This window comes from Chaetura pelagica, unplaced genomic scaffold (genome assembly GCF_000747805.2).
Source record: "Chaetura pelagica isolate M959 unplaced genomic scaffold, ChaPel_1.0 scaffold139, whole genome shotgun sequence".
Taxonomy (NCBI): Eukaryota; Metazoa; Chordata; class Aves; order Apodiformes; family Apodidae; genus Chaetura; species Chaetura pelagica.
Window position 1 is genome coordinate 3401041 of NW_009970717.1, and position 16367 is coordinate 3417407.

A 16367-nucleotide genomic window follows, 5' to 3' on the forward strand; every position below is an offset into this window, starting at 1 on the left:
GTAGGGAAACCTGTGATAATGTAAAGGGAAACTCATTGTTTAATGAATTTCAGATAAAGGAAGTCACAAGATGTAAAATTTTGTCAAGGACACCTGATTGATTAACCTTCCTATTTATTCTCCTAATCTATGTTAAAACTATTGCCAACAATTCTGTTTTGCAGGAGTAAGAATCCTTATTTCTGGCAGAAATTAAATTAAATTCATTATCCTGGACACAAAATCCCACATGGATTGGATGGAATTTTGAGGCTCCAAAGGAAGTGGTCAAATGGCACAGGCTGTCTGCCTACTGTCACACAGCACTAGCTGGAATTCTCTGGGTGATCAGTAAATGATTGCCTCTCATCAATTGTTTGAGGCTGCTTGTTTTGTAACTTGAACTTGCTTATATTGAATGAGCATCAAAAGTAGGGATTATGCATGAAGATAGCTAAAGGATTTTTACTAGAACTCCACTGCCTTTATGTATCATTTATCTCCTTATCTTGTGGCAGTTTGAAATCAGTCTTCTGAATGCATGATGAAGGGGTCATTTAATGTACAAAATATAAATGATCCTGAAAATTCTGTCTAAAACCCCATCTGTTTTAGGTGAAGATCCTCAGCTTTTGTCTAGCATCTGTAGTGTAACTTATTTAAATAAAACACTATTTGTATTTTAACCTTAATAAGAGTTGTTTAGGAATTTATAAAATCCACCCTAATGAAATAGTGTGGTCAAAGGGCTTACCTGGTACATATCGTCACCATGAATTGTAAGGTAAATACAGAATTAAATAAAGAAAAAAAAAATATGTGCAGTTTTGAAGAGAACCTTCTGTGTCTCCGGTGTGAGGAAACACTAGAGTGGCTCTAATAACTGTTAAACTAACATCATGGTGTAAAATCAGTGCACTAGCATTGCAGTAGCTTCCTTGACTGGGTTAGATATTCTGTGGTTTGAAGTCTAAAAATAAATAGAGCATTTTAAAGCTTTTTACTATCTTACTTTGCCACTTTTTCAATAAGAAATGTATATATAAAACTACTTGTATTAACTTAATAATATTTTTAATAAATTAACTGTGTTCCAGTGTTCCCATTTTAAAGCTGCAAGATGATTCTGAAATATTAGTTGCTAAAGTAGTTACATCAGAGATGCTAGCCATCCTAAAGCTTTCTACCACTCGTATACAAAGTGGGAACTGTCCTTAGTTAGTGTATGTGCTATCATTATTTACTGTCATACTGTATACAGGCAGTTAACCTAGATGCAAGTAACCTACAAAGATTTAGTTCCAAAAGTGTGTATTGCATTAGCTTCTGAAGCTGGTATGCTAGTTATGTTCTGGCATTAGGTTATAAACTTCTACTTCATTGTAATCACTTTTTGTGTTATACTTGTGTGAAACTCACACACTCATGGCCTAGAGCTGTATGAGTAATGCTCCAACATATGTGTTCTTGATTATGGAATAATATTTTTCTAAAGCGTTATCAGCACATACAATAAGTGGAAAACAAACTGCTTAGCTTTATCTGTATTTCTCTGTAGGTTGTCCGTGGAGAACCAACTTTATGAATAGTCTTATGCTTTTGAAACAAAAGGCAGTTACTTGAATCTCTGCTACCTGACGTAGTGTCACATTTTCTTTTATCTCTTTGCTACATTAAATAATTGTTTTCTATTTTAGATATAATTTTCCCCTCTCACTGTTGAATGAAGAACAAAAGCTGTTTTGTAAACAGCTTTGCTGGATTAGAGTTGTGTCTATAGTTGTGTATATCATACACTACACAGGGAAATCACTTGGAAGGATAGTGAAGTTTTGTTAAAGGAAAAAGACTGGGACCATTTGAATACATGGAAATTCAAAGCAAATGTGATGCTTTTATTAACACCAACAAAATCTTTGTGACGGTACGCTCTTTAAGCGCCATGTGCTTGTCCTCTTTTGGTTGCTTAGCAAAAGGCAGCTGTAGCTTCACTGGGGTAATTTTGTTGTCATTCCATAGTCGCTGCTTCCTTAGGCCTTGCCAAAATATAAGAAGGAAGTGCTACTGTGCCTCACCTGCTGATCTCCCCTGATTGCCACATCTCCCTTTACATGTGACTTTTTAATATAATTCTAGTAGCCTGATGCAGTAGTGACATCAGTTTCTCCTACATATCTAATTCAGGGGATTGTAATTTAAGAGAGGCATTTCTTGATATTAGCCAATATGAAAACTGTTGGGCCAAATATTTAATGCCTTCCATGAGCTCCCAACACATACCTGGTGTTCTGCTCCCAGGAACAGAGAAGAAAATTCATTTCCAAATTTGCTAAAGAAATCTGGGGACAATACAGTCTCCATTACATGAAGTAAATACCATGCTTCACTGGTAGAGCAGTGAATCCCAAATGAGAGTCTGTTTCTCAAACAAATCTTGAAAGGCTGTAGCAGTTGAGGTTGAACTGTAGAGAAATTTATCAACCTTTACTGACACACACTGATCATATCCCCCTGCAGTACACAGATACACGCAAAAGCTCCATGAGACTTTTAGTGCTTGCCAAGGATTCAGAGTGGCATTCTGAAAAACAAATATCCTGCTCCTTCAAACAAAAATGTTTCTGTGAGCACTGGATTGCTTTATCTCATTTATCTCTTTTAGAAGGCAGCCTGTGTAATTAGGAATTATTTTCAAAAAGCTTCTTGAATATAAAAAGTACTTTATTGTTATTTGGTCTTACGAGAAAAAGAAATATAGCAGTTTCTACTGGAAGAGTGAAAAAGTCAGTCATGGCAACCTTGGGTTCTTTTTAAGGTGCTTGCTTGGACAAAGGTTTAGCGCACTATTCTGTTTCTGGTGGGCCTCTGTTTCTGGGTCAAAAATCACTTTGTATATAAAATCTGAAGGCTCAGCTACAGAAGAGGACTGTCAAGGTGGGTTTTCATTTTATATCCCCAGTTTTCAGTTTAATTCCAAATATTTTTTGAAGATTGTCTATTGCTCTGTTTATAGTGATTGTTTATCCTGTGTTTCAATTCTTGGTCTATTGAAGAAATCAGAAAAAATACTCCCCTGACAGATCCTTACACTCCAAAGTCCACTCTAACATGCACAAGGATCCCATACACACAAACTAAACTGCTTTAATGGTTAGTTTGGCTGTCTCTGTCTTTTGAATCCTTCTACCATCAAACATGCCCCAGGAAATCTCTCTTTTTAACATGTACTAGAAAACAAGCATTAGTAACCTCTGTTGAATTCTTTAGGCTGAAGAGGGGCTCCAGGGGTTGAATTTGACAGATCCTTCCCATCAAACCATTAGACTCTTTGCTTCCTTTTTCTGGGATCAAGAGAATGGTGACAGATTGAAGGCCTCTCTGGCTTCCCTCACATTTTCCTCAAAATCTCATTGCAAATGCATGCTATAATCTCTGATTTCTTGCTTTCCATCTCAGTCAGCAATGAGGCCTAAATGATTTTTCTGAGCCAGACAGTTACTTCTGTAATGGATATTCACATCATGCTTGATGCATTGTCAAAGCACTACACTATTAGCTTACAGTTCTTCCATGCTACTTGAGATACTGAGTTTTGGTTTGATAACAGCTCTTCTCCCCTTTCAACATGACAAGTTTCTCACAGTTTCAGATTCTCATGCAACAGATTTCACAGTTGCTTTGGCAATTACTGAAGTTAAAAAAAAAGATTACTTTTTACAATATTTAGTTTTAAAACAACATCTTATTTTTTACTGATGTTGAATGTTTTCAGGTATTTCATGTATTTTTTCAATGAGTGTGTATGAACCTAGAAAAAAACCCCAACAAACTTTCTCACCTCCCAAAAAATCCCACACCCCCAAGATTTTCATAGACACGCACCACTAGGATCTCGTTTTACAGCAGGGAAAGAAACAGCCTATTCTACCTGTCTTGTAGATAGTGGTTTCTCATGAGACTGTTTGGATATGAATCAGTCAAAGAAAATGTATCAGGAAGGTTTTGATGTAACTCCAGCCTCGTTAGAGTAGCTGTAATGCTGTCCTTCTCCCTGAGCCATGTCTCATCTCTTTCTAAGTGATCCATGGCTGCATTTCAGATTTTGCCTATCACAGTGTCATTAGCATGCCCTACTATGTTAACTTGCTTGTCCTTTTCAAGGAATATTTACACTGAGATGAAACCTGATGTGGCCTTCTAATACATGAAATGTTGGGTGGGGAAAGAATGGTAAAATGCTCTCAAGTGTCCGTCAAGGAAGATGTCTTTGGAGTAAAATCGGACTGAGTTTTCTCTGAAAGAGAGAGACACACTGAGAGTCCGGTGGTGAAAATGTACATAAATGAGCTTACTTGGGGTCTGATAATGGTCTGGTTTGGGGATCATGGATTTCCAAGTAGATTTACCAGTCCTGTTCTTCTGCTGGGCTGTGGAAGTTTTGCTGAGCTATGTACTGCTGTGGCTACACGATTGCTAAAATGAGAATGTACTGCCTCAGCCTTGTACACTTACCACAAGTAACTCCCATTTTTTTAATTTGTGGAGGAAAGGAGAGTAAGTCTGTATGCAAGAACATTATTTTGCTTGACTTTTATTATTTGATATGCTAGTTGTTTATAGTTGACTACATAAAAAATACAAACTAGCAAGAAGGTCAGGTGCTTCGTGAGACCCTAAGACAAACTACAAATAAAATATTTTCCTGAGTGTGTGTAATTGTTTTTCTGAGTCTTCCCTCACTATCTCAGGCAATGAAGGAATTCAGAGAATCAGATTATTTAAAAAAAATAAATCCATTTAATATGCACTAATACAATGTACTACAAGTTTAAAACCTAATATGGCTTTCTTATCGTATGAAAGTAAATAAGATTTTTCAGAATGCTTTGCTAAGCTCTTTAGTCACTGATTTGACCTTTTTTTTTCCCCCCACCAGGAATCTTTAATGACTGGAAAACTCAAAGGATCATATTTTTATAATCTAAGCTATTTTTACGTTGACTGTGCTGTAAACTCATGGAGGAGCTGTAAGTAAATATTCTGTACTGCATGATGAATTGGATTGCTACAGTCTGGAGGAAAGCAAAATAATAATTTCATTTCTGTGGTGATTTGCGTAGCTTGGGGTACAATGCCAGAAAGACTAACGGAAATGCTTATGGATACATGGACTCCATTAATAATATTATGGATTACTGTCCTTCCTTCCATTTATATGGCTCCAATGAATCAATCTCAAGAACTACCAAGTGGATCCAGTTCAGGACTAAAAAGGCTAACTGAAGAACAAAGAGTTTTGAGCCGTTTCAAGAGAGGCTGGGTTTGGAATCAAATGTTTGTATTAGAAGAATTTTCTGGACCTGAACCAATACTCGTTGGCCGGGTAAGACAAAATTTATCTGTTTGGGTTTTTTTTTCTATGAGTATGTGAATGTCCAGCTTGCAAAGGTCTTCGGTCATTTGGATTCTAAGAAATGCAAATTTGAGGTGGTCTGTTACTCTGAAATTATTCTCTAACTTCCATAATTTGCGCTTCAAGTGTCCCTGTTTAGCTAACTGGTTAGCTAACCTGCTATTTACAACAAAACTGTACATGTTCAGTTTGACAAAAGTACACAAGCATGTACACATCCTTTCTTTAATATCATTAGTCATGACTCTTCACATTTGTCAGCTGAAGATTTTCACCAAAGCAGTTTTTTGTATTCTGTTCCTATCCCTTCAAAATATGTTCCTATTAATTCATTCAAAAGGTTGTTACACCCATAGGTTAAGTCTGATTACATAGAGATTATTATAGAGAGGTACTGATATGCATGTATATGAAATAATATTATTGTCACCGGTTTTGTAATTTACTTTCAAAGTTAGGAAGATAACACAAGGCAAATTATCATGTTTTTCTATGCGTCCCAGTTTGCCTGTTGCCTTAAAGCTTTGACTGTTGCCATGCATTAGCTTATTCTGTAGGTCAGTGTATACCTCCAGTCAGTGAATCAGCCTTGCACTGTCTCTGAAATGAGATCATGGGCCATCTGCATTTATTAGGAATTCATTATCTTTACAATTAATATTATTAGAAAGGAATTGTTTGTTCCTGAACACGTTTGACTTATAGTGAGCAGTTATGAATACCTTGATTGTTTATCACTGAAGTTTGGTTCCCATTGAATAATCAGGTACATTATTGTCATATTACCTGGCTACTGGAATTGAGTAAAAAAAAAAAAAAAAAATCTAGGTAACAGAAACTGTGGTTTTCAATTAATTTCATTATGATCTTGAAAATTTTCTGGGTAAATGTAGACACTTTAAGTAATACAGGCATTGTCAATAGCTGTATCTCTTATTGAAGAGAACAGTGATCAAGGGCATTCCTCCTTTTTCCCTAGTGTAGCCACATTCCAGGGGAAACTTAGGGTTAGAAAGTTTATATCCACTTTTATATCCAGCGGCTTCTGACGACTGTGTTAAGTTACATTTATATCATCTATGTATCTGTTCTCATTTGTTTTTCTGTAGTTAGTAACAAATCTCAATTTCAGAGAGATAGGGATATGTTTATTTGAGATGTTAAATAATTTTATCCAACCCATTATTTTTATAATATTTTGGTCAAGCTTTAAAAATTATTTTGAGTTGCTTTTGAGTAGCTGGGGAGAATCTTGAGTTGGCACTTTGTAGTACTTTGATTTTCAGGGTGTATCCAAGTCTTAATATTTCTACAATATTAGGTTGAGGGTTTTTTTATGGATATAATAACCTGAATTGTTAGACAATAGTGAATGGAAGTGGGTGGGTTAAACCAAGCCAAACCAATAAAGACATCCTATCTTCTGCTAGTATTTTTAATAGAACTAGTTACTCTAAAATGCTGTGACAATCTATTTGTTGAGACTGCTGCATAATTAAAACACTGCATGATAAAAATGGAAATGAGCAAAAAATGAAGTTTGCTCCCATAGGGAGAAATCCTTGGTTTATTCATGAAAACAACTGAAAATATTCTTGTAATTCTTGTCTGTTTTGTTTGGTTTTTTTTATTCACTCCGGAAAAAGCATCTGTATTGTTCACTTACTTTTCTTTCCTAAGGTTGACAAATACTGTGAGCATTTTCCAACTCTGCTGTACTCAGTGAGAACAGAGGCACTCCACATCTTTCGGACCTGCCTTTAATCTTTCCTGACTATAAAGCAGCAACTCCCTCTATTAGAGTTCTTGGCAATCCAATCCTAAAATTTTAAAGGTGTACAGAATGTCACAAGCAAAATGCTCTCCTTCTCCCCGAAGCTGGGCTATGGTTTGTCTGCTGTCACTCTCATTGATTTCTTATGTATTGCAATATAACAATTTAAAAGTAACCACCTTTTCAGAACTCACAGCAGATTAGCAGACACCTAGTTCCTTCCCCTCTCCTTCTTAAACTCTTCCTCCAACCATGCAGTTTTGCCCCCGACAAAGGATTTGTGACCTTGGAATATCTCTTTCCTCCCCTGACTGTTGTTATCAACTATTTTTCTGCCCTATGACTTGTCTTGATTTTTTACAAAACTTTTTTTTTTTTCTTTCCTTGGAGTGAAGGGGTCTCTGTAAAATATGGTACAGAGAATTAATGTAGAGAGACTTAATACTGTGGAGAGAATGATCTCAAAGATGTATGCCATTGCTGCAGCTTCTGGACATAGATGTGCTGATGTGCCATTATAGAGGCAGTGTTATTTATATGCTATTTACATGTTTAAAGTGCTAGTATAATCTCAAAACAAATTTATTTTTTGACAGTTAACTGCTTCAAAGGGAACATTCTTTAAGCAAATCTAATTGTTTAGCTTTTGGTTGCATTTTTTGTCTCTTTCTACACTGTGGTAGAGGTTACATGGTACTTACTGTCATGTATGATTTTTTACAAACATTTTATTAAGTGTGCTAGACAGTAAATTTAAAAAATAAGTTTTTGTACTAACAGAAATAGTATACCCAAAAGCAGAATTTTATTTATGTTCTCAAATACACCTTTAAAAGCCCACTGAAAATTAAACTCTTATGAACTGCTCAGAATAATATTGATACTTAAATAATGTGGGTTTTTATGTCAGTGGGTGAAAAGCCATTGAGTTAGAAGCATTTGATTCTAATGGAGTTGAGCAGGCATCAGCAAAATAAAACCGAAAATTGAGATAAATAATAAATATAAATGGAACACAAACCACTCTCTAAAGAAAAGTCTGAATATAGAGTATACACATTCTTTCTTTTAGTTATAAAGATATCTGAACTTTCTGAAATACGAAGAAAATTAGGCAGTTCAGTTTTTCCAGGAGAAACAGCTTCTAGGTATAAAGACCCTTCTTCAGAATTTTAAATGTTGCAATAGAGCTACACAGTCTTCAAAGGTACTTATTCGTTATGATTCTACATGAATATATATTAATAAATGAAATTCCAATGTGTTTGCTCTAATAAATGAAAGAATTTGGGGTGAGACTAATAGGAGGATTTAATGTAACTTCTTCCTTCAAGCATGGTGATTTTCTTAAATGACTCAAGTAAAGGACAGGAGAACATTTTTTGCTTTCAGTCTTGAACTTCTTACAATGAGTTTGAACAATATGCGCTTTTAATGTCAGTTTTCACCATTGTATTCAGTAGGATCAAGCTCAAACAAAATAAGCAGCTCAACTTGAGTTCACACATCTGTAAAAACCTGTATGAATAATTATCTCTTAGGCTGATTTCTGAATTTGAGATTTCTCTATAAAATGCTGCAGATATTCTAGTTTTTCTATTTTGTCTGTATTTATATTGCATTTATTTTGACAAGTGGTATTATAATAAGTTCCATATTGTTTTGATCTGTATGTGTAGAAATGTATACCTGCATTTTGAGAAACCTCGAAAGTAGGTAACCTTTTTGAAGTTCAGTGATGTACTTCAGATGTGTTTGGTTGTGTTCACAGCAACACTGTACAGAAAGATACATTTACAAATACTCTTTCATACATAATTTATTTATTTTGTTTGTTTGTTTTGTTTCATCCATAGAAACAGGTATGTAGTTTACAAAGCTATTGCATTTGCTTTAGAAGACTCCATACACTGCACGTTGCTGTCAGCAGCTTGCAGGCCTCCCAGTGGCTGACAGCCTCATTCAAGGGTTTACTGATGTGTCCTGTGACACTGCACATACTGTCCCCGTGGACTTGATTAGTTAGACAGAACTTTTGCTTGATACACACTGCTGCATTTTCTCAGCCTCCTTTGCATGCATTTACAGCACCATGGCAGATGTGCTGTGAAATCTGTGCTGTAGCAAATGCCACTGTTCTTTCACAGAAGGCAGCCACCAAATTCACAATGAAATACATATTAGAGATTAAAAAACATTAGGAAACTAGGTTTTGGGTATATAATTGAAGCTCCTGTTTTATGGAACATATGTTGTGATGTTTTAAATTGGATAGGAACTGGTTTAATAGATGTTTTTAAGCTAAAACCCGGGATAGTTAATGTGTTAACAATTGTCATTTGTAAGTAAATGCATGAAGGGAACTAAAGAGGGAATGAGTGACAGAAAGGTTTTAGTTGTTTTTTTCTTTTAATATTCCCTGACTTACCACTAAATGAATTGGCAGTTGAATCCAGACACAAAAAACCACTAATGGTCAGTCCCATGGGTGCTGTTTCTGTGATACCACTCCTCTGGCAGTACTCCCTGGTTTCTCCCAGACTTTTCCCCTTTCCCAGATGTTTTTTTAGTTCACCCATTTCCAGTCCCAAAGTATCATACTACATATTTTGCACACAGTCACTATGATGAGAAAGTTGTAAAATGAGTGGGCCGGGGAGAACAAGCACCTGTGTCACCTGCACAGCTGCTATGTCACATCTATGGCACATGGTTGGTAGAAGAGCTGTGCTAGCTTTTGAAAAGGTACTCTGAAAAGCCTGGGCAGGGGAGGAAACAAACCAGACTGAGTTACTGAGGCTCAGAAAGACCATGACCAGGTCAACTCTTTTCTGCAGGAGAGTCTTAAGTTTTTATCTGTGACTCTGGATTTTTTCTTCCTTGCATCTGACTAATTACATGGTATGTGTCTTTTCACTATGTTATATGCAGATTTTCTTGTATGGCTTATACAATGAGGGAGCTAGGTCACTTTGGCTTTTTAGAGCAATGGAAACATTTCCCTTGAAGTATGGGGCTTAGGTTCAGGGCTTTAGAGGAGAAATAATTTTCCTATATTTTCCTATATTTAGGGTTGAGAACAGGCTTGTATTTGGAAAGATACTAAACAATTACAAGTACAGAGTCACAGAATGGTATGGCTTGGAAGGGATCTCTGGAGATCATATGGTCCAATATCCCTGCTACAGCAGGTTTACCTACAGAAGGTTGCACAGGATCACATCCAGTCAGGTTCTGAATATCTCCAGAGAAGGAAACTCCACAGTCTTTCTGGGAAGCCTGTTCCAGTGCTCTATCACCCGCAAAGTAAATAAGTTTTTCTCATGTTCAGATAGAACTTCCAGTGCTCCACTGTGTGCCCCTTTCCCCTCATCCTGTTGCCGTGCACAACTGAAGGGGGTCTGGCTCCATCCTCGTGACACCTGCCCTTTAGGTATTTATAAATATTGATGAGATCCCCTCTTAGTCTTCTCTAGGCTAAGCAGACCCAGCTCTCTCAGCCTTTCCTCATGAGAGAGATGCCCCAGGCCCCCCATCATGCCTGTACCCCTTGGCTGAAGGCAGAGGCAACATGTTTTCACAGTTAAGTGCTTCAGGCTGTGCTACTGTAAAAGCTGAACCTGGAAATGCAGGGAGGACTTAAAATAGCTTCAAGCTGTATGTTCTACATTGTACATGCTTTATGTGATCTTTGCTTTCATTACTAATATACATTTTCTCCTTAACAAGGAAATGGTAAAATCTTGTTTAAAATTATAAATACTTCTGTTGAAGTACAAGTGATACATATATGCAAAGTAAACAAGGTTTTAATTAACCAAGCTCTTTCCATATGTTTTCCTTTTTATTCCTGCATTGAGCTTGTAATTATAATGGTTGCCTGAAATACTGTTATGCTCAAGTGATACAAACTAGAGACTCATATAACTAGGACTCTGACTACTTTAGGGATGAATTACATGCTGTTTCCCTGAAGGGAAGAAATAATTGTGAAATGTAGGTGTAGTATAGCCCTATTCATAGGGTGTAATGTGGACCTGCATTCATGCACTATTAAAGTTTTCAAGTTAGAACAACAGAAATCAGAACACCATATTATAGTGTCCTCTTTTCCTTCTTATATAAATTTGCATGTTTTCCTATCTGTGATTTAAATGTGTCATAAATGTTGCAAAGTCAACATTGCTTTCTGAGCCCTAGATTTTTGTTGTTGTTTTGCAACCATAATTATACACTAATTTTCCCACTTATGTTTAATAAACTCCCAGAAGCTGAATTGTGTAATTTGTTTTGCCACTGTATTCTTTATGGAAAATACTATTTCCCCCTGCCTTTTGTGTGATTTTGAAAGAGAAGAGACGACTGCATACTTCATAGAATGCTCCAGTTTACATGGTCTAAATCAGCTTCGAGAGCCACAGTATAAGCAGCTCTAAGAAAAACTCTTCTTAATTAAATGTTGCTGCAAAGGCAATACATTTAGTATACAAAATTTTATAGAGGCCTGATAAAAGAAGTGGGTTTTAAATATGTCTGAGTCTGCATAAATTTCATTTGTTTATTTTTAACTTAGTACAAGTTCCAAGAAATTCCTTCTTTGAATGTATAAATTTAAACAAGGACATTTTGACGAAAGTGAGCCAACAATATCTACCTTTTCTAATACAGTGTAGAAGTAATTTTACTGATTTCTCTTAGAGTTAACAAGACAATTCTTCAGACTCTAACATCTCATTTCTGTATATTTCTGGGAGTATCACTAAGTAAGGTTAAACACTTTCATATTCCCTCATCTCCAAAACAGAGACATGATATAAACAAAAATAGACTCACAGCTTAAACTTTTATGTAAGCTGATACTACTGGACTGGTAATAACTTCAAAGAGGCCTTTCCTCAGATGCCTATTCCATTTCTGCTTAAGAGAATGAAAACAATAGAGTAAAAAAGTGTCACATATTGCTATGGGACACTAATGTGGAAAGCGCTTAAAGAATGCATTATAATGTAAAGTTACTTATGAAACGTGTGTAGTGAAGAGTCGACGTGCAGAACACCAGGCACCTTCTAAACCATCAGTATTTACTGCAGTGGCAACACCTGTCATGTGACTTGCATCTTAAACTTCAGACTTAATAGACATAAGTGCAGAATAACTTCAAAGAGTTGGGTTGGCGTTTTTTTGTTTGGATTTTTTTTTTAATTGATTTTTTTTTTTAATTAAAGAGTGGTATATATGATTGACATGATTATACTGTGTGTGCTTAGGCATTTGAGTTCCCTGATGTTACTTTAACATTATTTGCTTAATTTCTTTGTCATATTTTTCTAAAGCTGCAAAGATTCCTAATCTTCTGAAAAGAAGTAACTAACATTGAGGTGTTGTTTTTTTTTCTTTGTGAAGAATTAGAAGCTTGGATATTCTTGTTCAATATATCGATGTAAACACTTTTATATTTCTCACAATGAATTGAATTGTTTCCCAAGTATGCATGCCAAATGCTGGAGTGACGATATGAAAAATTAAGTAGAGCTTTCTACATGATATTCTGCAGATGTCCTGTGATAGTTCAGTCTTTCCAACATTGCTTTAGTAAATGGTTTCAAGTTTCTACCTGTAGGGCCCACCTCTGGTGCTGTCAGGATGTTTCTGTTCTAGTTGTCAATTTAACTACCAATTAGTGCCAATTGTGATACTGGTTCTTTGCTAAAAGTTTGTCCTTTCTGAACTTGACAAACGTATTTTCCATAGGGTACTGAAAAGCTATGAGGTATTAGTGGCTTCGCAAAAGTGAGAGAATGTGTTGCCTTTCAACCAGTAAAGTGAAAGTGTATTTATTGTTTTTGGGTCCTGATTTGAGGTTCCTCAATTTTCTAAGGATTCCTGTAATGAAAACCTTAAAAATAATTTTGCAATAAAATGCGAAATGCTTTGAGACTAATCCCTTTAGTGTTTGCAGGCTTCCAGTAAGAGCTCTAGAGCTGAAGTGGGAGATACCTCATGAACTGAATTACATCTGAGAAAGATTGGCTTTTTAGTTGGTAGACAGCTCTGTAGTTTTGGAATGTAGTAAGTAGGTATTCACAGTAATCACAAGAAAAATTAATTTGCATGCGAAGGTAATTGGAGAGTGTTTGCATACATTTTGTTTCTTGAAAGTTCTGTTTTTAAAGTTGTTTTTTTTCCTGTTGTAGTAAAGTGAAAGAAGGAAAAGAAAGGCATGACATGTTGTGAAACAGACCTAGAACTTCAGAGCCCAGAGGCTTTTGTTTGTTTTCTGGTGGGTTTCTATTTTTGAAAAATCCAGGGATGCTGATGCTGTGCTATTTAATTTGGATGTGAAGCAGTCAGCTTCCTTATGGGAATAATTTGCAGCAATATGTATTTTTGGCAGTGTTTAAAGGTAACTACTTTTTTAAAAAAATAATGTATAGGGCATGTGACATTGAAAATAAACGTAGATCATTTTCCTAAAGATACTTAGGGAAATATTTATGTACCTGACTAGCCTCTTGGTGATCCCTGAGGAAGGCCTCTAGTGATATAGAGGAATCTGTAACTTCCCTTTTCCTGAGGACTCTCTATTAGTGTAAAGATTCCTCTTCCATGTCTTTCAAAGCCTTTATTTTCCCCTAGTCATGCCAGCAGCTAAGAAAAAGTAAGTGTAGGTCTCCCTAGAGACTATCAATGCCATTCCTGAATTAACCAGAGGAATCATTAGGAGCAACAAGAAATCCCTTTTCTTGTTTCAGGGTCTGAGCTCAATAACTGTTACTCACCCAGTCCCTGGTGAATAAGAAGCAAAGCTGAGGGTTTGTGTTTCAAATTGGTGTGCTCCGTGTTGCTGTTAGATGGCCTCAATGAGGGGGAATGTAGTGAAATAAAGGACTGACTCAGAGCGGATCACTGGAGGCAAGGAGCACAGTTGTAGGGAGAACCAGCAAAAGATATTTCTTAGCAGTTCAGAGTGCCCTAGTCATCTGCTGGTTTAAATCTAGAAATACAATTTTCTATCCCTTCCTGAGCGAACTGGTTACATACAATAGGGGTATTGCTACCAAGTGAAAAAAGATTAATTTTAGTATAGTTAGAACTGGTGGTGGGCATCCAGATATGAAGTACATAGAGAACAGAGGATTTAAACCAAACCATAGCTCTTCTATCACATTATTTTCTCAGGTCATCAAGCTACAAGCTTTAGGAGCTAGAACATATTATAAACCCAACCTTAGAAATTGCAATACTAAAGTGATTGGAAAAAAAAACCAAACACCTTATTTTTAATTAATTAATTTGGGGTAATCTGCAACGTAATTGATGCAACATAATCCTGTATGTTAAAGGATGATGCACATACTCAGTCTGATATTACTCAACTCTAACAGCTTAATTAAAATCTACCATACTTTACTGAATAAGTTTTCTCAGTACACTTACTGATATAGTTGCTATTCTCTTTTCACAGCCTTTTTAATTTAATTGTCTGTTTTGCAGGCAACCTGTTCTCTTAATTATTTTCTAGTCTAAAGCATGTAATGTAGACCACTGGCACATCTTGCAATTCCTATGTGGTCTTGTCATATTGAGAAGAAAATACAATGTCCAGACGCAAAATGTTTGTTTCTTCCTTCATGCAAAGTGCTTTGAAACAAGACTTAATGCCAACTCAGTATTTCAAATTTGTTAGTTTATTTCTGCTAATTAATGGCTTTTGAGTAGTTTATTAGATAACCCACATAGTTGTTAGAATATTTGATAAACTGGTGGCAGGTGCTGTTCTAGACATACAAGGACTTTTACTTTTTATTGAGTTTTCATATGAATAAATGGAAGTTATTTATATAATTTAAAGCGCATACCAGGATTTTACTTGGCACAAAAAGATTTACAAACTTTTATTGAGATTTAAGTCATGGCTGCTTTTTTTTTTTTTTTTTTTTTGGGTAACTTTTTTTCCCGGAAGAGGGAAAAAAAAAGATAAAAGGGTAGGAATTTTTTTTTTAAGGGTAACTCAGTGTAGCGTCTTTACAAACTGTGCAAACTAGCATTTGAGGAATGGTCTACCCAGTAACAGTAAATTTGAAAACTGTTAATGCAGCCCTTTGTGTTAAGAGGCCTTAGCTAAAATATTTCTCCATTTTGTAGTGCAGTAGACAATTCCTGCCTCAAAGCTGTAGCCCCCCAGTACTGGCTTGCAACAGTGTTGAAGTAGAACTGTAGATTGTAACTGAGGAAGAAAATTATAAACTCAGAAAGGTGGTGTAGGCAGAGGTGATTTTTCCATGTGCATAGTTATGCCTCAAGTCCATGGCATTGCCAAGGGACAAGCTTTGTGATTCTTTGGTCACCTCAATAGACAGTGCTGTCTCCCAGCCGCCAGTAATGGTGTAAAGTCCAAATATTATTGGGAAGTCTTAAGAAATCATGTGATTGCTTTTCAAGTGTGTGGGAACTTCTACAAGAGATGTATCCTATGCAGTTTATTAATAAATGTGATATATTAACAAATATTTGTACACTTAACGATATTGAACATAAGGCTTACAATAACTTCAACATGTTAGTACCTCAAAAATACAGGAAATTGCAAACAGTCTAAATATATTTGGGCAGGATTAGGCTTCTCATTCTATGTAGAAATCAGCTGCACTGATCCCATTAAGTAATCACTTTGTAATTGACCTAAATTCTGTCACTCCAGAAGACCACCTGCTAGTTACTGCAAATTACCAATAAGCAAAGAAATGCCAAATACTGAGCATTGTATATGTGTAAATAAATACTTCGATTTTTAAGGATTGTTTTGTAAATGTTTTATCTAAATCAAATTTGTGTATTCTGCACGAATACTGTAATAGGCAGTTCTCTGTGGGACAAAGTCTGGTGGTTATTAAAGCAAAATGTTGCTCTCCTAGTCAATCTCAGAGGCCTGCTCTGAGAGAACAGGTTCACTGCAGTACTTGAACGTGTCATGAAATGTGTTTCATACTTGCAGTGGAAAGAAACACCTAGTATGACTGAGTCAGTATTCCAACTGATATCCCCTATGCAGAATCAGGGATACATTGTACATTCTATAAATTTCAGAGAGACTGGAAAACCTAAGAGATACTTCCCCACTCTGAAACAGGCAGACCTGGCATCATTTTGTCTTAAGGTTCAGTTTCCAAGGGCAGTTTTGTCATGAGAGGAAAGCAGGAA

General features: G+C 36.0%; 1 protein-coding gene across 1 annotated transcript in view; it reads left to right on the forward strand.

Moving 5' to 3' along the window:
- Positions 1–16367, forward strand: part of CDH8 (cadherin 8, type 2) — a 142419-nt gene that overhangs the window by 9098 nt on the left and 116954 nt on the right. The window contains exon 2 of the mRNA XM_010006185.1: positions 4916–5362. Within this exon, the coding sequence (XP_010004487.1) occupies positions 5111–5362 (252 nt within the window). The 5' untranslated portion in view covers positions 4916–5110. The remainder of the gene's footprint in view (positions 1–4915; positions 5363–16367) is intronic.